At 40.9% G+C, this 21,474-nt stretch overlaps 2 protein-coding genes across 3 annotated transcripts in view; one reads left to right on the forward strand and one right to left on the reverse strand.

The window, feature by feature from the left end:
• The first annotated feature begins 8,807 nt into the window (after positions 1 to 8,807).
• On the forward strand, positions 8,808 to 16,522 carry tmem161a (transmembrane protein 161A). Its single transcript, XM_079506381.1, has 11 exons — positions 8,808 to 9,009; positions 9,739 to 9,842; positions 9,969 to 10,052; positions 10,736 to 10,830; positions 11,389 to 11,545; positions 11,982 to 12,197; positions 12,366 to 12,509; positions 12,672 to 12,785; positions 12,870 to 13,044; positions 14,802 to 14,898; positions 14,994 to 16,522. The coding sequence occupies exons 1-11, from the start codon at positions 9,007 to 9,009 to the stop codon at positions 15,296 to 15,298; spliced, it is 1,494 nt and encodes a 497-aa protein (XP_079362507.1). The 5' UTR covers positions 8,808 to 9,006; the 3' UTR covers positions 15,299 to 16,522.
• A 2,197-nt stretch (positions 16,523 to 18,719) lies between these two features.
• mef2b (myocyte enhancer factor 2b) overlaps positions 18,720 to 21,474 on the reverse strand; it is a 17,625-nt gene continuing 14,870 nt past the window's right edge. For both annotated transcript variants that reach the window (XM_079506127.1, XM_079506126.1), the window contains exon 9: positions 18,720 to 21,093. In XM_079506127.1, the coding sequence (XP_079362253.1) occupies positions 20,763 to 21,093 (331 nt within the window). In that variant the 3' untranslated portion in view covers positions 18,720 to 20,762. The remainder of the gene's footprint in view (positions 21,094 to 21,474) is intronic.

Consider the following 21,474-nt stretch of genomic DNA (forward strand, 5'->3'; position numbering starts at 1 on the left):
AGTTCAAGCGCAATGGTTGCGCGCGCATTGTCATTCATGGGGCAATTTCATTGGGGGAGGAGTTCTCAAGTTTGTTCGATTGAAGAACTATCCATTTGACATTTGAAAATAGACTATTTATGCTGTCTTGGAATGTGGGCTTCATGTAGGCTACTAAAATTATTAAAAAGTGACGCTGACCTTCACACCAACCCTGCAACATGATGAATTACAATATTCTGAAAATATAGTTTATATAGCCATAGCAACCTCGCATTAATGAAGCTCACTTGCATAACCTGTGACTGCAGTGAACAATATATGCTGCAAACATAATTTGATAGGGGAAGAAAAATAAATCCCATTTTTAATCTGGTTTATGCTGGAATTATATATATTTAAAAAAATCATGCATCAATACTGTAAATTCTGAACGTGTGTGTGTGTGTGTGTGTGTGTGTGTGTGTGTGTGTGTGTGTGTGTGTGTGTGTGTGTGTGTGTGTGTGTGTGTGTGTGTGTGTGTGTGTGTGTGTGTGTGTGTGTGTGTGTGTGTGTGTGTGTGTGTGTGTTCTGATAAGCACCCATCTGTGCATGTTGGCCAGTGGATCAAAAGGCATAAGCCAACATGGGCATTCAGTATAATAGAATTACCATTACACTAATTACAGGATATGGCCACTGGTTCATGCCATCAAAATCCAAAATCTGTGAGGACAAGTCAGAGAAACAGCTTAACATAATCAAATGAATACCATCCTGTTAATTTGATTCTGATCAGATGATCTGGATACAGCCACAGAATACGTGCATGTGATGGGACAGCAAGGGAAAAATGTGTTTTGAGACACCACACAAATGACGCAATGCTGTGTGTGTGTGTGTGTGTGTGTGTGTGTGTGTGTGTGTGTGTGTGTGTGTGTGTGTGTGTGTGTGTGTGTGTGTGTGAGTGTGTGTGTGTGTGTGTGTGTGTGTGTGTGTGTGTGTGTGTGCATGTGCACAACAACATATAATGGTATACAGATTTTTATGTTGATGAATTGCATACAAGGACCCCAGGACTTTTTGTTATCCTTTTAGCCTTTAATGTCTTACTGTACCACATGCTGTTTACATTCCTGACAAATAAAGTATTCAATCCAAAAACAAAGTGTGGTATATTATATTAATCATCAATGCATGTGATTACTTTTCTAATATATGATTCCCTCTGTGTGCCAGCCAGGCCAGTAACAATGGGTATACCTGAATCAAAAACAACAGCTACAGGTGCTGGTATTCAGTTTAAAGTCACACCACATGAGCCACTAATGTACTGTATAATGCTTGCCAGCTTGCCTGTATACTTTCTCACAACCAGAACTCATATTGGATAAAGAAAACAACAAAGTTCACAGCCGTCTAAAACAAGGTGTGTATTTTTGTCACATTGCAGGCAGGGATTGACAAATACCAATGGAACTGGCCCAACAATCCTTTATGAAAGAGTTTGTACATCTTCCTGGCACAAATATGTCACTTCTGAGCTTGTTAATGTGTTTGAGCTTGTACAGTACAGATGATGAATGCGTGCGTGTACACGTGTGTGTGCGTGCGTGCATGCATGTGTGCATGCGTCCGTGTGTTAGGAGAGCTGTGTAGAATAGGGCAGTAAATTATCTCTGTGTCTTTTTTCCACTTTGTTCTCTCGATCCTTCTTTCCCCTTCACCATACCCTGTGAGGTACAGTATGTCTGTGTCTGTCTGGCACATTGTGCCCATGAATCCCGGCTCACCTTTCCATCTCTAAGACAAAGCAATCCGTGCTCAATTAATGTCCCCAACATTGCATCCATGCGAAGGAAGCAGCAGTTTAGAGGAGATGAGAAGAAAAGCAGGGGAGATGAAAACAGAGGAGATTGTGGGAGTATCCTTTGACAGGGCACCACTGCTACATTTGCATATATTCAAATTGTGGTAAGAATAACGTGCATGCGGCAAACAAAGACAAGCAAATGGGATGGCCGGGCCGGCTCTGACGCGGGGCTGCAGAGCAGCCGACAGCATCCCAGCAGCTTCCTGGGCGAGACACAGGGAAGTGGTGTGGGAACCGAGAGGCCCCTCAGTTGAGCAGGAGGAGCCACTTGTAGCCAGCAATGAATTAGCATTTTATTTGTGTCCTTTTCCCCCAGCAATTTCTGCCGCACCACGTCCACCACAGATGGCTAATATGGCAGAGGGATTACCATTTGTATCAAAGAATATAATGATGGAAGTGTTTTTCTTCCCAGACAGGGTCGTTTCTTCTTGCAGTCGAATTGAAACTTTGATTGTGTGGATGTCGAGCAGATGTGTACAAACATGAACGAGACAATACATTGAAATCCAATAGGCTATAGCTATACTGTAAAATCCGGAATGTTCATTTAACTCTGTTCAAGGCTACAAACATTGAGGGTGTACATGTTAAATTTGAACACATGCAGAGTTAGGTTAACACAGAATTTCTAATGTTGGTCTGGTGACCAGGTGCTAGAGAAATAGATTGCACACAGTGATGTTATTGTGATGTTGTAATACACAAAGCCTGAATGATAATACAAAATGCACTGTAGCTTATTACTGCAGTATACTGAACCGCAGAGTTTATAATACATTTCAAATAGATTATTGAATCATTCCACACAGTACATACTTTTACACTCTGCAGAAATAGACTGGAGAAACAAGATACCTTCATTCTCTATAAAGTCATCACACAAAAGGCAAACAGTCTCATTATAAATTGTGAATTCTCCATTTCCTTAGCTCTGAAACTCAAAAACAAATTGCCCCAGGGCATCGACTGGAGTTGCATCTACAAGCTTTATGAGGATCAAACAACCACATTTACTTGGAGATTGAACTTAACAGAAAAACAAATTTACATGATTTATGTGCACAGATGCCTGCCCAACGGTGCATTAGTTGCGCACCAGATGCCATTGCTACTTGCTACAATACACAGCTCTGTTTGATCACATTCTCTATATTGTCACTGAAAATGAAAAGGCTCTATAATATGCACAAATTCAGAGGGCCGAGAATCAATTCAACAGGAGGGGTGCCACCAATTAGCAGACAGTGTGAATTAAATCAATTTCTTAGACCACCCAAATAACATGCTAAGCACATATTTGAATGCAGTGAATGGTGTTGGCAGGAGATCTATGGAGGACCTTGTTGGATACAACGCTGTGCACCATTGGAGGCATAAGGGCCCCTGCATTACAGAGGATGATCTGTCATTATAATGCATGTCCAGGCCAGGTCTCTCTCTGTGTGTGTGTGTGTGTGTGTGTGTGTGTGTGTGTGTGTGTGTGTGTGTGTGTGTGTGTGTGTGTGTGTGTGTGTGTGTGTGTGTGTGTGTGTGTGTGTGTGTGTGTGTGTGTGTGTGTGTGTGTGTGTGTGTGTGTGTGTGTGTGTGGTCAACAACAGTTAGGCTCATCCTGAGTGATCAAGCATACCACACACTGAGGATGCTCCAATACACACAGAGGTGTCTTCTTTGCAATGCATCAAAGATATTCATCTAACACTGCATGGCGCCTCAGAGGGATAACATCACACACACATTACAATCACTGGCAAAGTTTGTATAGAGGTTTGAACATAACAATTACGATTCAATGTTTTGTTTTTTTACACTCATTAGGCTATTAGTACTGTGTACTTTGATCTAGGCCTATTTGCAGCCAAATGCAGTGAATGATATATTATATCAATAGCGCACTATTACTCTGCCACTCTTGTGTGTGTGTGTGTGTGTGTGTGTGTGTGTGTGTGTGTGTGTGTGTGTGTGTGTGTGTGTGTGTGTGTGTGTGTGTGTGTGTGTGTGTGTGTGTGAGCAGAATGTCTGAGACTTTAATCTTCATGATTTGCATAATGTTTCTCTTCAGCCAATCATCACATGTATAAGATACTTAGATACATGATGCTAAAAGCATAAAACAGGGAGATTACCTCTAGCAGGCATTCGGGGGTATTGAGGAAGAACAAATCTTAAAGAATAAATCTTAAAGAATAAATCTTAAAGAATAATTAAAGAAAGAAAGAAAGAAAGAAAGAAAGAAAGAAAGAAAGAAAGAAAGAAAGAAAGAAAGAAAGAAAGAAACCCCAACTTGATGTGATAGTTCAGTTGGTGATGAAAGCATGAAATTCGGCACAGATGACCTTTATATGACCCTAATTGATAATAAACCTCGGGCCACGCAGAATTCCACCATTTTTCAAGATGGCCACCAGTTTGCAATTGGACCTATACGTTTTGGACTATATCACTTTGCTAGGGCTGTAAATCTTTGATTTCACCATCATTTTGATATAAGAGAAGATCAAAATAACTTTAGGTTTCAATATGGTGGCATGTTTTTCAATATGGCTGCCAATAAACTGCATAAATGTACATCTGCTCATGGTTAATGCACAGTTGGTGATAGAAACATGACATTTGGCACAGATCACCTTCATGACACCCTAATTCATAATCAACCTTGGGCCATGCAGAATTCCTAAATTTGTCAAGATGGCCACCCGTTTTAAAAATGGCTGCAACTGGACCTATATTTTGGACTATAGCACTTTGCTGAGGCTGAATCTTTGATTTCCACCTAAGGGAATATGTCCTGGAGGTATTTCTACCAAGTAAGATACAAAATAACATTAAGTTCCAATATGGTGGCATGTTTTCCAATATGGCTGCCGATAAATTGCATAACTGTACATCTGCTCATGGTTAATCCACAGTTGGTGATACAAGTATGACATTTGGCACAGATTACCTTTATACCACCCTAATTGGTAATCAACCTCGGGCCACGCATAATTCCTCCATTTTACAAGATGGTCGCCAATTTTTGCCAGTTGAAATGGCTTCAACTGGGCCTACGTTTTTGACTATATCCTTTTGCAGGGGCTGTATTTTTTAATTTCCCCCTCATTTTGATATAAGAGAACATGTTCTGGAGGCATTTCTACCAAGTAAGATGAGAAATAACATTAGGTTCCAATATGGCGTCATGTTTTCCAGTATTGCTGCCGATAAATGATTATGGTTAATCCACATGATTTTATAACATGAGCTCCAACACCACATGTGCTTAAATAATAATTGTATTAATAATTACCATACACAGAATCCATTTAGGTTTTCAATGACCTAGGTTCAAATAGCGTGGCATATTTTGAAATATGGTCACCATCACCATACACAAACTTAGATCCTATAAAGCTTGGTGAAGGTTTTTGGCACATCTTTGCAGCTTGGTATGCAGTTATGGCTTTGTGCAGATTCTTAGTTTTGTCTGTCTTGTTACAGGTTATTCAAAAGCTACCAAATCACTTTAAAATGTGGCGCAAATGGGCAGATGTTACTTTTAAGGCTGCTGCGAGTGAATTTAGCCGAAGATACTTTACACTTCTCTTCTGATATTAACTTCCTTTTTCTTTCCAATTTTGATGTTTTTAACTTCTGTTACCATGAGTCTTGGTATGTAGCTTTGTTCAAGTGTCAACTGAATTCCATCATCAAGTTGCCTGGGGTCAAAAATAATTGGCATGCAATTAATTTTGTAAAAACAACTTTGTTAGTTCAATCACTGTGTTTTGTTATGGCCGCGTTGCGTCGTGTGAGGGCTTCGGAGGCAGCCAATCATGACTAGGTTGCTACTACGCGATTTGCTACACAAGTCTCATATAGCTTAAGCGGCATTTCAGAGAATGTGGTCAGACTTCCATTGGCTTTAATAGGGGCAGTCAATCATGACTAGGTCACTAAAATAAAATGAGCTGGTTTCCAGGTTTCCACCTGGCAAAAAATACACTACAATAATTATGCGATACAACTGGGCTGGGCTGGGCTCAGTAACATCACTATCCTACCCCCAGTCCGATCATTCATCCAATGCTATGTAATTCCTATATGATCTGTACACCTTCCGAAAGACTAAAGCCCTGTCTTCCTTGGCTCGGCTCTCCCGCGCTGGCACATCATGTCAATTCAGGTGCGGCTGTTTAACTTTAATTTGGGGCAAGCTAAACAGCATTTAGGAAACTAGAAAATGTATTAGCATTGCACCCCATGCTGAGTATCACAGCTATAGTGTCAACCAGTGTACCCTGGTACTGCAATAACACAATAAAAACTTGTCAATTGGCATCTTCCCAAATTGAGGAATTCTGCATCGCACGAGGTTGATTACCAATTAGGGTGGTATAAAGGTGATCTGTGCCATATTTCATGCTTGTATCCGGTCTGTGTATTATCCATGAGCAGATGTACATTCATGCAATTTATCGGCAGCCATATTGGAAAACATGTCACCATATTGGAACCTAAGGTTATTTACTTTGTAGAAATACCCCCAGAACATATTCTCTTATATCAAAATGAGGGGGAAATAAAAAAAATTACAGTCTCAGCAAAAGGATATAGTCCAAAACATAGGCCCAGTTGAAGCCATTTCAACTGGTGAAACCTGGTGGCCATCTTGAAAAATTGAGGAATGATGCATGGCCCGAGGTTGATTACCAATTAGGGTGGTATAAAGGTCTGTGCCAAATGTCATGCTTGTATCACCAACTGTGGATTAACCATGAGCCATATGAATCATGAGTAGTACAGTTATGCAATTTATCGGCAGCCATATTGGAAAACATGCCACCATATTGGAACTTAATGTAATTTTGTTATCTTACCTGGTAGAAATACCTCCAGAACATATTCTCTTATATCAAAATTAGGGGGAAATCAAAGATTCAGCCCCAGCAAAGTGATATTATCCAAAACGTAGGTCCAGTTGCAGCGATTTTGAAAACTGGCGGCCATCTTGAAAAATGTAGGAATTCTGCATTGCCCAAGGTTGATTATGAATTAGGGTGTCATAAAGGTGATCTGTGCCAAATTTCATGTTTGTATCACCAACTGTGCATTAACCATGAGCAGATGTAAACATGCCGCCATATTGGAACCTAATGTTACTTTTTATATCGTACTTGGTATAAATACCTCCAGAACATATTCTCTTATATCAAATTGAGGGGAAATAAAATATTTACAGCCCCAGCAAAGTCATATAGTCCAAAAACGTATGTACAGTTGCAGCCATTTTTAAAACTGGCGGGCCACCTTGAAAAAATTGGAATTCTGCATGGCCCGAGGTTGATTATCGATTAGGGTCATATGAAGGTCATCTGTGCCAAATTTCATGCTTTCATCACCAACTGAACTATCATGTATTGAAAACAGCTATTTCCCGCCTAGCTAACTGGGGAAAAGATAGCTCTAATCCTTAAGGTTATGGACCAGAGCTTTTGATTGATTGATTGAAATATGTATTAACAGTTTGCAGAATTACAATACATTTCAAGCACAAACTCAATACAAAGACTGTTAACTGTGAGTGGACGACCCAATTAAGCATTACACTTTACAGTTTACAAGAGGGTCCACCTTGTTCAATTCATCAAAACATTTAGAGACGTACAAATAGACACTTCTATAGTCAAAGAACAGAACAGGAATTCATCATAAAGGAGGTAAAAAGGGAAAATAAACATATACAGTGAGGGGAAAAAGGGGAGGGGGGATTCAGATTTTACGGGGGCCAGTTTCGAATTGCAGCCGTCCGTAGGTGCCCTTTGAGAGCGGTTTTGAAGGAGTCAAGGGATTCGCATGTCTTAATGACTGTTGGAAGGGCGTTCCACATTTTGGTGGCATAGGAGCGAAAATAATTTAGTCCCTTGTTTGTGCCGAATCTGGGTTGTACATGGTTCGTTGCACTCCCTCTGGTGTTGTGGGTGTGGATTTCGTTAACATTAAGGAAGTATCTAGACAGGTACATGGGTATCTTGGTGGTGTATCGAATCTTGTGGACCAGACCCATTGCAAGATGCTGTACTCTGTCGTCGACCCTAAGCCATTCCAGATTTCCAGCCTGTCAAAGTGGGCAGGGGTGAAGTGGATTCGGGGGGTGAGGCCAAAGTAGGAGCCTGACCAGTTTGTTTTGGGAAGTCTGGACCTATAGTTTTAAGGGCCTTTGAGGTGCTGTGGTACCAGGAGGTGCATGCATAGTCAAAGAAACCCTGTACGAGGGCTCCTGATAAGGTCTTCAAGGTGTTTTTGTTGACCAGTGATGAGATCCTGTAAAGGAATCTTGTTCTTTGGTTGACTTTTTTGATTACGTTGGTGGCCATTTTATCACCGGAAAGATTAGCCTCCAGGATGGAACGGTACCTAGGTAGGTAATTTCATCTTTACGTGTGATAACATTGTCACCCACTCTAACCAAGAAGTAATTTGCCTTGCTGAGATTACTATTAGATCCAAAGAGAATGGATTCAGTTTTTCCCAGGTGTAAAGATAGTTTGTTATCAGCGAGCCAGGTGCAGATTCTACCGAGTTCAGAGCTGAGGGCCTTTTCAACCTGCGTGAGTCATGTGCGAACAGGAACAAATTGCAGTCACAAGCTGATGTCATGTCGTTTACATATATTAGGAACAATAGTATGCTTCCTTGTGGAACACCACAGCTCACTGGGAGGGGGGGGGGGGGGGGTGTTCCCTTCACCTCCACCATCTGTTCTCTCCCCTCCAGGTAGGATTGCATCCAGCTCACTGATGTGCTATCGAAACCAATTTCTTTTAGCTTGTTAACCAGTATGGAGTGGATTATCTATCTTTTCCCTAGCTAGCTAGGGAAAAGATAGATACAGCCGTCTATTCTTCAAAAAGGAAAACAAGAAAATGGCATGTTTTAATAATAACTTTCGCTCAAACTTTATTCACCACCTGAACAGAGAGCACTAGCCAAGATCCAATGGTAATGCGAGCCCTCCTGCTGTTGTGTGACGCCCACTAACATCCGGGAACCACTCCAGCACAGTCAGTCACACATGTTGTCAGAGCAGCTGTCAAAGACCCAAGAGACACACTGATGCATGTGCAGAAACTAGTAGTTACCTCTATAGAGTGAGTGTCTACTGTGTCTCGTAAATTTAACGCCTTCGGGAAAAGATGGTAAGTTTAAAATGTTCTCCTATTATATGCATGAAAAACCGTAACCTTTTGTTGTAGGAAATCTCAGCAGCGAGCTCACTTGCCAAGAACGGGGCTGCTTCTCTCTCTGAGCTAATATGCTAATGCTAGTTAGCCGGGGCAGCTACTGCTACTGCTGCTCAGAGCAGCATTGACAGCTGAGGGAAGTTTAGCTAAATTTAGCACGGTAGCAACTTGGTACTAGCGTCCATTCATTTGTGTATTGACTGTAAAATGTCACAGTGAATCTTACCTGTTATTCTGAACTTGAACTGAGCGACACGATACCATAACAAGTAGCCTGCAACTGCAACACTCTTCTACGTGGTCATCTAGGCTAGGGTACAACCAGATCGGTAATTTATAACTTTCTTGGTCTCTTGTAATAAGCTGCATCAAATATTGGGGGACTGACTGTCGCAGTTGTAGAGAGAGGGGACCTACCCTGACACACGTGTGTGTCTGAGCAGTTGTTACTTGTCAGACGTAGAAGTGTCTATTTGTACGTCTCTAAATGTTTTTGATGATTTGAACATGGTGGACCCTATTGGAAACAAGTGTAATGCTTAATTGGGTCGTCCACTCACAGTTAACAGCCTTTGTATTGAGTTTGTGCTTGAAATGTACTGTAATTCTGCAAACTGTTAATACATTTTTCAATCAATCAATCAAAAGACTAACGGACGGTGTGTTTGTGTTTTTGTATTAAAGGCGCTGATGGGAATTCAGCTGGTGGTCAGCTTGCTGGCTGCCAGCGTAATGCAGAGGATGGCCCCACACTACTCCTTTGCCCGCTGGCTTCTTTGCAATGGCAGGTAAATGCCACCCATGCCGTACATAACATGTATTTCTTTAAAAACATCACTTTTACATTGCAATGGTTACAGTTACATTACATGTGATGGTTACAGTTACATTACATCTGTTGTTTTCCCTTCCAGTTTGTTCCGCTTCAAACACCCTTCAGAAGGAGAGTTGTGTGCACTTGCAGGGAAGCAGATGCCTAAACCCAACAGGAGAGACAGGTGTGTGCTAGGGGAAGGGCCCGATGTTGATTGATTGGGGACTGGGGAGGGGAGACCATTTGGAGACCAGCAGTGTGGCTGCTCAGATTTACACGATGAGCACTCTGGGGGGTGGGGGTGGGGGGAGTGACACCTCGAGCTTTCGACACTTCGAGTTTTTGACACATAGCTGGGGCTGGGACGTGTGCCGGCCGGGGACCTTCTGTTTCCCAGACGGCCATGCCCTCTTGATTGATTGATTGAAATATTTATTAACAGTTTGCAGAATTACAGTACATTTCAAGCACAAACTCAATACAAAGACTGTTAACTGTGAGTGGACAACCCAATTAAGCATTACACTTGTTTACAAGAGGGTCCACCTTGTTCAATTCATCAAAACAGTGTCAGAGTCGTACAAATAGACACTTCTATATATAGTCAAAGAACAGAACAGGAATTCTAGGAATCTCTATCTACCCATTCAGCTATTGCCACCCCTGGGCTACATTGTAGTGCTTCCTATGAAAAGTAAAGTCATTTTGTTAATTTACAAGCAAGTTTGTGTATTATAGTGAGCAATCATACATGTGAGTAAAAGGTAGGCTAGTCTGAATATTTGTACGTTTAAGGTGGTTGCTGTGTTTCCTTACTGTCCAGTGTCCATCTTATGTGTTTTTATGTTGCTCTCCCGTTATCTCCAGGAGACAGAATGGGGAAAATAAGGCGCCAATCACAGTGCCTAAAGACATCGACCTTCACCTGGAGAAGGCTCCTGTTAATGTCCTTGATGCTCTAGGTAAAGTAAATACAACATACCCTACCCTATATGTCTGAACACAATCAGTACAGAACAGTGTAGGCTTAAGGACCGCAATGTTTAAACCAGCAATTAAACAAATATGAAGACTGGATAGCGTGCCGTGCACAGACTGAAGTCAAGTGTTGTGTTCTTGTGGTAGGTTTGCCCTTTTCATTACGGCCAGCTTTTTAGTGCCAGCTGTAACGGCAATGCTGTTGTGTGTCAATTGTCAAACTATTCCTAACCCATAAATAATGCTGATGAATATTATGGTCATTATCCTCTGCAATGTGACTCAAATAATGTATAAGAGACCCTGAGGTCTGAGGAACTTGGGTTTGTGCAGAAATATTGGTCTCTGTGACAAAGCGAGACATAAACTCACACAGATTATTCATGTGCGGTCCCTACTTTGAATTCTGAGTGTTTTTTTTCCCTGATTGCGTTTTTCTTCCATATCCACAATTATGTCACTAACTATATATCCTATGCAAAAATAGATACTTTGGTCACCAGACATTCATTACTCATTTTGTTTTGCTTTCTTTCTTCCAGTGTTGCGTTTCTTTCTGGAGTACCAGTGGCTGATAGACTTTGCTGTTTATGCAATTGGCGTCTTCCTGTTCACTGAGGGTTACTACAGTGTTGTGGATGCTAGCAAAGAGGTCAATATAGGAGCCATCTGGTGTGTCCTGAGTGTTCTATTTGGTCTGTATCCTTTAATGTTCCTGCAAAGCAGAACATCAGTGGGGGGAAATGATCACATAGTGGTTCATGCAGTATAATGTATTATGCTTGTCTTAATACTTTAACATCTGCCTTCATATATCAGAATTGCATAGAAAGTATTGTATTTGATTTCTTACGAACGAAATTTAGGATGTTCCTATGCCTGGTAAATCTGTATTTTTCATACATGCCCATGAAGGTCGTACGTACACCTGCAAGAAATTTGCTTAGTTAAATACAACATTCTAAACCTGAGTATTGTATTAATCTGTCTATGAGTGACACAGAAACTTGCACAAATTACATTAATTCCTAGTGGGGTTCTGATCAACGAGGTTCTACTGTGGTAACTGTGTTGATTCATAAAAAAAGTATAGAGCTACTCCCTCCCTTGGTTTCCCTTAACCTCCTATCTTCAGGAGGACCCTGCACACGCTGATGAGCCACTACTTCCGCTCTGACGAGGGTGGGGAGCGCTCTGTGTGCCTGGCCTTTGGCTTCCTCTCTCTGCTTGTGGCCATGCTGGTGCTGGTGGTCAGAGAGGACTACCTGGAGTTTGGCCTGGAACCAGGCTTTGCCAGCCTCTTTGACAACTTGGAAGTCTTTGCCAAACAGCACGGCTATGCTTTCTGGACGTACGTTGTGTCTCTTACTAAGACAGATACCTGAATGTCGTAACATCCCATTATTAATCATGCACACATATTTGTTAAACACCCTAGACATGACTAGGGTAAGTTCTGCAAAGATTGGTATTAAGTTCAAGTTGTAAAACATTTGCTATTGGTTTTGGCTCCCACTAGAGTTCCAGTAACGAAGCTGACGGTAAAGCTGGGTCTTGCTGCATTCTGTGGTTACATTGGTTCTCTCCTAGCCTTTCCTGGACTGCGAGTGGCTCAGACCCATCTAGATGCTGTCCAGATGAACTCGGACCGCCCTCTCATACAGTAAGTACAAGAAGCATAAAGCATAGCGTCAAACCAAATGGAAGCTAATATCAATGACCTCCTGAAATCTCCCCAGTATTTTTCTCTGAAGAATACAGTAAGTTAATATTTTGAACTAGATACAAATACACATTTTTCTAACACTCATTTTGTTTCCTACAGGTTTCTGTTGCACACGAGTTTCGTGTCTCCCATCATTGTGATGCTTCTATGGGTCAAACCCCTTGCTAGGGACTTTCTGGCTAACGCTCCTATGGGGAAGACCTCTATCACACTGTAAGTGAAAGTAAAAGCCTGAACACTACCATATCATTAGTTTGCCAGGTAGAGTTGATTTGATCCCCATTTATTTTATTTCAGTGTGCCGAGTGAAGTATTTGACAGTATGCGTCTATGGATCATAGTAGCACTATGCATACTGCGGCTAGCACTCACCCGCTACCACCTGCAGGCCTACCTCAATCTGTCCCAGAAGTGGGTGGAACAGATGAAAAAGGAGGCAGGTCGCATCGCTGCAATTGACATACAAAGAAAGGTAAGATTACAGTTTAGCCTACAATACCCTTCCTGCTCACTTAGATCAGCTAACACAGGATTACTTTTTGAGCCCTCCCTAATACAATGCCCCACACGTCCTAGAAACTCTTCTCCCTCCTGGCTCCCAAACCGTAATAAAACTTGCCGTTGCAGTCAGAACTGTAGATTCACTCCTAATTATCTGATGTAATCCGAAGACTCACCTCTTCAGACCCCCCCTCACCCCCAATACTTCATTCTCCTATACCCCTTCTTGCCACCCTTTCTTTCTATTGATAATAGCAATTGACCAAGATGTCTACTATGCAGACATAACTTGGTCACACATTAGTTACTCAACCAAAAATGTTAACGTAATCAGTGGTTGCATAACCCTGTGGTATCGAATATTTTGCCCCAGGTCAAATCCGATGACCTCGGAATGGTCCCCACCAGGTATTCCTAAACGTAACCTCAGTAAAACTACGCCTAAACCCGAAAAACCTAACCTTAGTCCTAACCATAACCTGAGTAAAACGAATACAAGAACATCTGCCTATCAGTTTGTTTATGGGTCTGGGTCAGAGTGATGTGATCCTCCGGCCCGCCGATAGTCATTGATTTTAATATAGGATAAAATACTATACTACGGTATGTAGTGTACTGGTATGTTTTATTTAGATTTGTTTATCTTTGATCACAAATGCTAAGAATATTCTTTACATACCATGTTGTTTAGACAGATGCTGCTACATTGAGGTTTACCTGGTATCCAAGTTTATTTTTGTTTTCTTTAGTTTGAACTTTTAGTTTGCACCTTTTGCCCTTTTCTTTGTTGATGCCATTTGTTCTGGTCTCTCACTTGTGGGCCTAAGAGCATCTGTTAAATGCCCCAAATGATTGAATTAATTGAAATTGAATTGAAATCCAGTACTGGTTATTCAGGTCCCTTTATTTTATTAGCATTGCTACAAAATGATGTGGTTCCCCAGACCAGTTGACAAACATTTGTACCTGTAGTGCTGATTTTAACTATTACAAACTACTTTTAGACAAGTAGCATGGTATGATAAAAAATGCATTACTAATCCAATTTTGACATTAAAATTAGCTGTTGGACTGCTTTCATGTTGGATCATATCACCCAAAAAAATCAAATCTCACATGCTTCATTATACCACTTTACATGTCTGTAAATAAACATTGCTGTCTTTTGTTACTTTGAAACATTTTATTAGGTTTTGGTCAGACTGTTTCTATAGTTCTATATAAAAGAGGACATTTTGATTTTGGCCAGTCTAAAAATAGCAAAACAAGAAGTCAATTCCTGCACGCATTTATCACCTCTGCATTGATTTATTTAAAAAAAAAGGTAACCTTTTGCTCACAAAGACCTTTCTCTTAATGGTTTTGACCTCGTTACTGCAAGATAAAGTTAATTGCCTTTTTTATGACAGCTGACTTGGATGGATCACAATAGGGGAAAATATACAAAGGATTGGAATTTGAGTAGGCTTAAAATAGCAGTCAGACCAGTTCTCATGAATTAAAATATGCTTTGATTTATCCTTGCTTGTCTAGATGGGATTGGGGTATTCATAGTAATGTACATTTTTGTTTGTTTGTTCATTTTGCTCAACAGTGGGACAATATTTAATTTTTATTTTTTAATAATTATATTTAATTTAAATGCAGATTACCATGTCATCACTGAGCAGCAGGAAAGGCTGATAAAAGCTGTTTGAGTGATATTTCTTATATCGTTTATCTTTGCAGGTGACTCGTACGTTCTGCTACCTGTCCGTCGTCACTATGCAGTACCTGATTCCTATTATGCTCATCCTCTTCACCACATTAGCTCTCAAGGCTCTAGGTAAGCACAGATTATACCTTGCTTATAATGCTCACACATACAATACCTTTCAAAACATATGAAGGATTAATTTGAAGTGGTGGCTTCTCTTCCAGGTGACTTCTCCTGGGCAGTGCGTGCTGGGGAGACCCCTGGGGTGACCCCCGCTCTGTTGATGACTACACCTGCGCCAGTGTTGACCGTCGGAGTGGATGAGGACGAAGAAGGTGTGGACTACATGGAGGAGGACGTCCAGGCTACAGTAGCCCGCCTTACAGAGGCCTTTGGTGCACTGCGCGATGTCCTCACCCCCCTCTTCTTCAGGGGCATGTTCGCCTTCCTAACCTGGTGGGTGGCAGCCTGCCAGGTTATCAGCTCCCTGTTCGGCATCTATTTCCATCAGTACCTCATGTCGAACTAAGGGAGACAAACTACACTACCCACAAAGAAACACCAGCCCCAGCCTCTTGTTAGCCAGTTGTATGTCTGCAGGCAATGAGGGAGACATTACAGCTAAACACACAATAAGCAGACAGAAGGGATCCCTGTGGGTTTCTCCCATATTCGTTTTGGCTGTAACAAACATGTCTAAGCTAACAGGCAATGACTTGAAGGTGGACGGGTGATAGGCTCTGTCGTGTTGATTCCTTACTACCTTGCTGTGTGTGACCAGCAGGCTACTGGTTTGTCTGTCTGTCACTGAGGTCAGTAAGCAGGGTGCACAAGTGGAATTGGACTGCTGTCATGACATTTTTCTGCAATGTAACAAATATACCTATGCCAATGTTCGTAACACAGAACATTTCTTAATGCTGCAAGTAAGGTTGCATTTGGTAGCAAAGTAGGTACCACTATGAACCTGTGTTATTCTGTTTTGTTTTTTTTGTTTGAGGGATTCCTGGTCCCAATACAGAACCGATTTTAAAGAGTGCTCAATGCTTACTGTTTTTATGTTCTGCGTTACTGTATGGAGGGCAAAGTAGGAGTGATCAGATCCAGCCTATTTTGTGTTAACACAGTTGACTGTGAATCAACTGTGGTGGTTATTAAGAGTAAATTATTTTTTATGTTAAACTGAGGACTGGAGGTGTTACTGTTATTTGTAGAAAGCCTATTAATAAACAATTCTTAAGTGCCTGGGAACTCGAGGATATAAGTCAAAGATATCCCCAATTTTCCCCCATCTGTGGTTTTAGAATGAAGTTGCAGCCATCTACTGAACAGGTGAACACACTCCAGACATGTGCTCGCTACAGTAACATTTTGCGTGCGGTATCTATTAGGTACATGTACATGATTTTGAAATTCTGATGTTCATTTTGCCAAACTAGTATAAAATTGACAATGTAAAACAAAGTTATAGGGTCTACAGTGGAGTGTAGGAGAGTTTGTGGTCGTTATATTTATTTATAATCTATTGCTTCAAATAACACTTAATTTAAAATTAGTTGTCTTCCGTTTGCATCAGCTTTTTGTGTTTATTCTTGTGTTTTGAGATTATGTTTTAAAATCATGTTATACTGTGATGTTCACATGAAGATGCCCCCCAATCAATGAAATATTTTGTAAATGCATGGTGTGCAAGCTTTAGGGTTTAACCCAAGTATATTTGTGTTGACTTAATAAAACGTTTATTTTAAATGTCTTTGGATCAAATGAATTTAATGTATGAAAGATTATGGTATCATTTTTGCATTAATATCTTTCTCACTGCTGTCTTCTGTCAAGTAGCGTGGGATATGGGGCTGATGAAAGATGTGTCCTTTGAGTGTCTGTACTGTGACAAGTCGTCAATGCATGACAATGGTGTCTCGCCAGTGACTGGGTTCTGAACTCTGACCCCAGCCTCCTGAGAAGATCATTCTTTAATCACTAATAATTACTATGAACTTGGTGGCCTATAAAAGTCTGGAAACGTCTAACTTGATTCTACAAGATGGTATTGCTACTTGTATATTGTCTTTATACATTATTGCACACAAACATGGTCAAATGAGGAAAAAGAGGCATCAGCAATGGTTTTCAGTGGTGTGCTAAAACCAAATGTATTTGCCATTTATTAATCTTTGGATGTGCTACCTTTTTGGATTTGGAAAATTCCTACTTTTTGAAACATGGTCAAATGTCTGCGTGAGTCACTTATGATAAGTTTAGGATGACGAGGGGTATTTGTTAAAACATTCATTGATAGTATTAAAAGTTGGCACCGATCCATGTCTAATTGCAGCTAAGGAATGGGACCTTTTCTCAGAGTAAGACTGGGTGGGCTCTTTGAGTGCTGACATGATTTATTGGTGATATTATTCGACTTCCACATCCAGTCAAAAGACATGGTTCACTTTAGTCCATGGGCCCAGACCAGAATTTTCACTAGTGAGGGACATTCAAGGTGGCAAATGCTATCATGTTTTTTTTAAAAGGTCAATATCCCTAGATAATATTTCAACATGATAGCACTTCCCAAGTGGTAGCTTAGTTGCAGTTATCAGCCTTCAAAGACAACAACCATAGATTCACAGAATGAAAAATCGCCTAACTGTTTTTTGAATAAAACTACTACTACTTGAGGATATCAATACTCCTATTTAGGAAAAACTTGGGAACCAGTTAACAACCTTGATGTCTCACACATGATAACACATGTGACAGTTCTTTCTTTTGGAATCTCAAGTTAAATGGGAAACCTGTAACATATTTCCAAACAAAATTATTTCTTTTTTTAATCATATTGTGTAGCTTTTGAAAATATAAATCATCTACAATACCTGAACGGGTTCATTTTTACCATATAGGACACATACTATCACGCGTACTATCTTAAGCATGAGTCATTGTAGATCTCAGGTCTAGAGACAGCGTGCCCACTTTCTTTTTGGTTCTCAGCCTATGACATAGTCTGGGAGAGTGTCCAGCTTAATGAAGTGGAAGGTGACAGCGTTGATATATCAATATAATCACATTAATTATGTGGATCTGAGCTGGAGGCCTGAGGCCCCCTCAGTCTGGTCTGTGGACTGCAGCAGGCCAGACCAGGCAGACAGAAGGCTGTGGTTGCCATAGAGACAAGTGTGTGTGTGTGTGTGTGTGTGTGTGTGTGTGTGTGTGTGTGTGTGTGTGTGTGTGTGTGTGTGTGTGTGTGTGTGTGTGTGTGTGTGTGTGTGTGTGTGTGTGTGTGTGTGAGAGTGAGAGAGAGAGAGAGAGAGAGAGAGAGAGAGAGAGAGAGAGAGAGAGAGATATTCAGACGTGGCATGCCCTGATCTCAGGGGAGCAGACCAGACACGACCCCTGTGAGACTATCTTTTCATTTGAGGAGGTGGAACGTCGGACCGTGGCTGGGCTGGCCTTGGCAGTGTGGGAGTGTGGCTGATTCAGGCTGTTATTCCCTACTGGTTTTCAGTTGAAATGGACAGGAAGGCAAATGCTCCATGGGGTGGAATAGAAGAATGTCCATGGCAGAATTACAGTGAGATACCCTGTGGAAATGAGGCTCCCCCCACCCCCCCACACTGAATATATTTTTGAAGACAAAGGTCTACAGGCATTTAAGTGGTCCATTTCTTGTTCCGTGGCTACATGGTGAGAGGACTGACATGAGCGGACAGGATGATGAGAGAGGTTGTGAGTTCAAAAGAGGGTACGTGAATGAGACAAATGAAAGGATACATGAAAGCTTGATAGAAACACAGAACACAGTATATTATCTGTCTTTAGACCAAAGACACATCTAAGGAGGGATTTGTGGCTTGTGAATACCATTCTTTCCACCACTGATTGTGAACTGTGATGTTCAAACATTGACTGCAAAACACCAGAACAAATGAATGTACCAATCAATCATTTTTCTTTATTTAAAATGAGGGACACCATTAAAACGTAATGCTCCTTTGATGCATAATTTTGCATATACAATAGTCTGATGGCATGTCAAGTAAAATGCACCGCTTTTCAGCCTTATTGAAGCATTCAGTTAATATGTAAAAACTATAGTTTTTCAAAAATACTGTTTACATGGCATATCATGTCTACATTTATCCATACAGTGATGTAAACTGAAGCTGAAATAAAACAATTCAACAGCAGCACCTACATTTGCAGAGTTCATCTCTGCGATCTTGAATATTTCACAGTGAACCTAGTTTTTTTTTGTCATATCCAATAAGGGTATTATTCATCAATAGCAAAGACTTATTTTCAATGGACGTTCCTCCCTACATACAGTATACAGTACATGGAAGGATGACCTCTTGTGGGCAAACAATGTAACTTCCAAACTAATAACTAGTATATACTGGAGGAACTATACTGGCCAAAATCTATATTCAAGACCGAATTGTAATACATGTTTGTCCATTTCAGAACATAGAGTAAGTTAAAGTAAAGTACCCATAAAAGAACATCTAGTTATTTGGTGTAACACAAAGTATACATAGTGATTTATTTATGTGGCTCTTTGGAAGAGAATAAACTTTTTTATATTCTCTCATACATTTGTAAATGGCCATTCATCTGAGGAAAAACACAATCACAGAGCAAAGCCTTCAGAAAAACCTCTTGTATGCAAACTTTGATAAGATTTGTTTTATATTGTTTAATCAAAATTAACACAATGTAGACAATTGCGATACCTACAAAGGGATAAATCATGAACACTTTGGTGAGGATGGAAAGCAAAAGATGAAACCATATATAATTTCGGGGGAACGTTGCCACTGATGCTTAGCTTATTAACATTTATAGTTTTACAAAGAAATACAGAAAGAGACCCTTTCAAAGCTTTATAGAGAAAGGCAGAAAGCAATCATCCAAATCCCTGAGAGAGACTTATTGATGCCCAGAGTTTCATTAAAAATGCCCATGTGTCTGTGTGTGTATACAGAAGGCTTGTGTCACACCACCATCACTATACTAGCACATCTCACTACTCCCAAAGAGGAAGCAGAGACCCCAGTGATAGATGGTATCTAATTGGTCTCATGTGAGCCAACCACTTCATTGATTTTGGGCTATAGGCTGAAGCATTAAAGTAATATATGTACAGTAACGGGGGAGATGAGTGTGAAGTATTACTGTATGCTGAGAGGCTTAATGAATGACCTGCTTTTGTCCTACAGTACAGAATATGCTCCTCACTGCAATTCCCAAACAGAGAGAGTGGAGGGCAAGCATAATTGCCATGTGGTCTCCCATCAATCTTCCAATCTCCACACCGCCATACAGTTATGCTTATAATTTATCCTCCGTCCTACGCTGATGGCACAAATGATCAGATCGACAAGCTACGTACGATTAAGTATAAATCAGGCTTTAGGATAAAAACAGATGTTTACTTGAAGCCTCTGTCCAAGTTCTCTTTTGCACGTTTTGGGCCTGTTGGTCCCATTGTGCTTCTGTAGGTAAGTAGGTTCAATCAATCGAAAAATATACACAAAAAAAGGGGATTTCAAAAAACGATTTTGATTCAAATCTACTCTTTACAAAGAAAAAAAAACAGAACAAATTAAACCGAACAAAAGAGCAATGCCTGTAGGCATTTATTCATAGGATCAATCAGAGTTGTTCATCACCCAGGAGAGACCAGCTCTACATGAGGAGGCACAGAGAGGCTGGGATGATGCAGATGAATGGACCCCATCTCCCTATACGTGTGTGTGTGTGTGTGTGTGTGAGTGTGTGAGTGTGTGAGTGTGTGTGTGTGTGTGTGTGTGTGTGAGAGAGAGAGAGACAGAGAGAGAGAGAGAGAGAGAGAGAGAGGCAGACAGACAGACAGACCGAGAGAGAGACAGAGAGACAGAGAGAGACAGAGAGAGAGAGAGTATTAGGCCTGGCCAGAGGGCTGATAGCTAGGTGAATGGCAGGTGGTGGAGGTTTGGACTGTGCCAGCCAAGCTATCTTTGCCACCCATCACTGATTTCTAATTGCCTGAGAGGCAGCCCACTTTTCTCCTCATCCTCGAGTTGCTGGAGCACTGGCGGATAGCCAGCTTTGGCATACTCCTTTCTCTCATTGGTTGAATAAGGTTCTGGAGGAGTGTGGTGAGCAGTGTCAGGGTTGCTCATTGGAGAATGCTGCCTGAGGTGGTGTAAGGGTGGGGACGTGGGAGAGCACATGTGCTCAGGAGAGGCACGCTCTGATTTGATGCTGAGGTTCAGGGATGGCAGAGATGGAGAGGTCTGGGTGGAGGTTTGAGAGGGGAAGGAGCACCCTCCACTGGCCATCCTAGAAACAGCCAGAGAACAGAAAAAGGAGAGACACACTTATGAGTGAAGAAAATAATAAGAATAAGAATTGTATCTTGCACTTGACACTTTTTGTTTAGAAATATTTGAAGCCAGAAATACAATATATTAAACTAATCTAATTGAGAATAAATACAAATTAAATAACCTGTCTGTAAAGCACTTTGTAACTATATGTTGGAAAGATCCTATAAAAATAAAATGAATGAATCAATCAATCAATCAATCCATTCATTCATTCATTCATTCATTCATTCATTCATTCATTCATTCATAGTCATTCTATGTTATTAGTAGAGGGCAATAGAGGGAATCAAAATGCATGCAGTAACATGGATATTTGAGTCCATATACAGTAGTT

This window comes from Electrona antarctica (genome assembly GCF_951216825.1).
Source record: "Electrona antarctica genome assembly, chromosome: 7".
In the NCBI taxonomy this organism is placed as follows: Eukaryota; Metazoa; Chordata; class Actinopteri; order Myctophiformes; family Myctophidae; genus Electrona; species Electrona antarctica.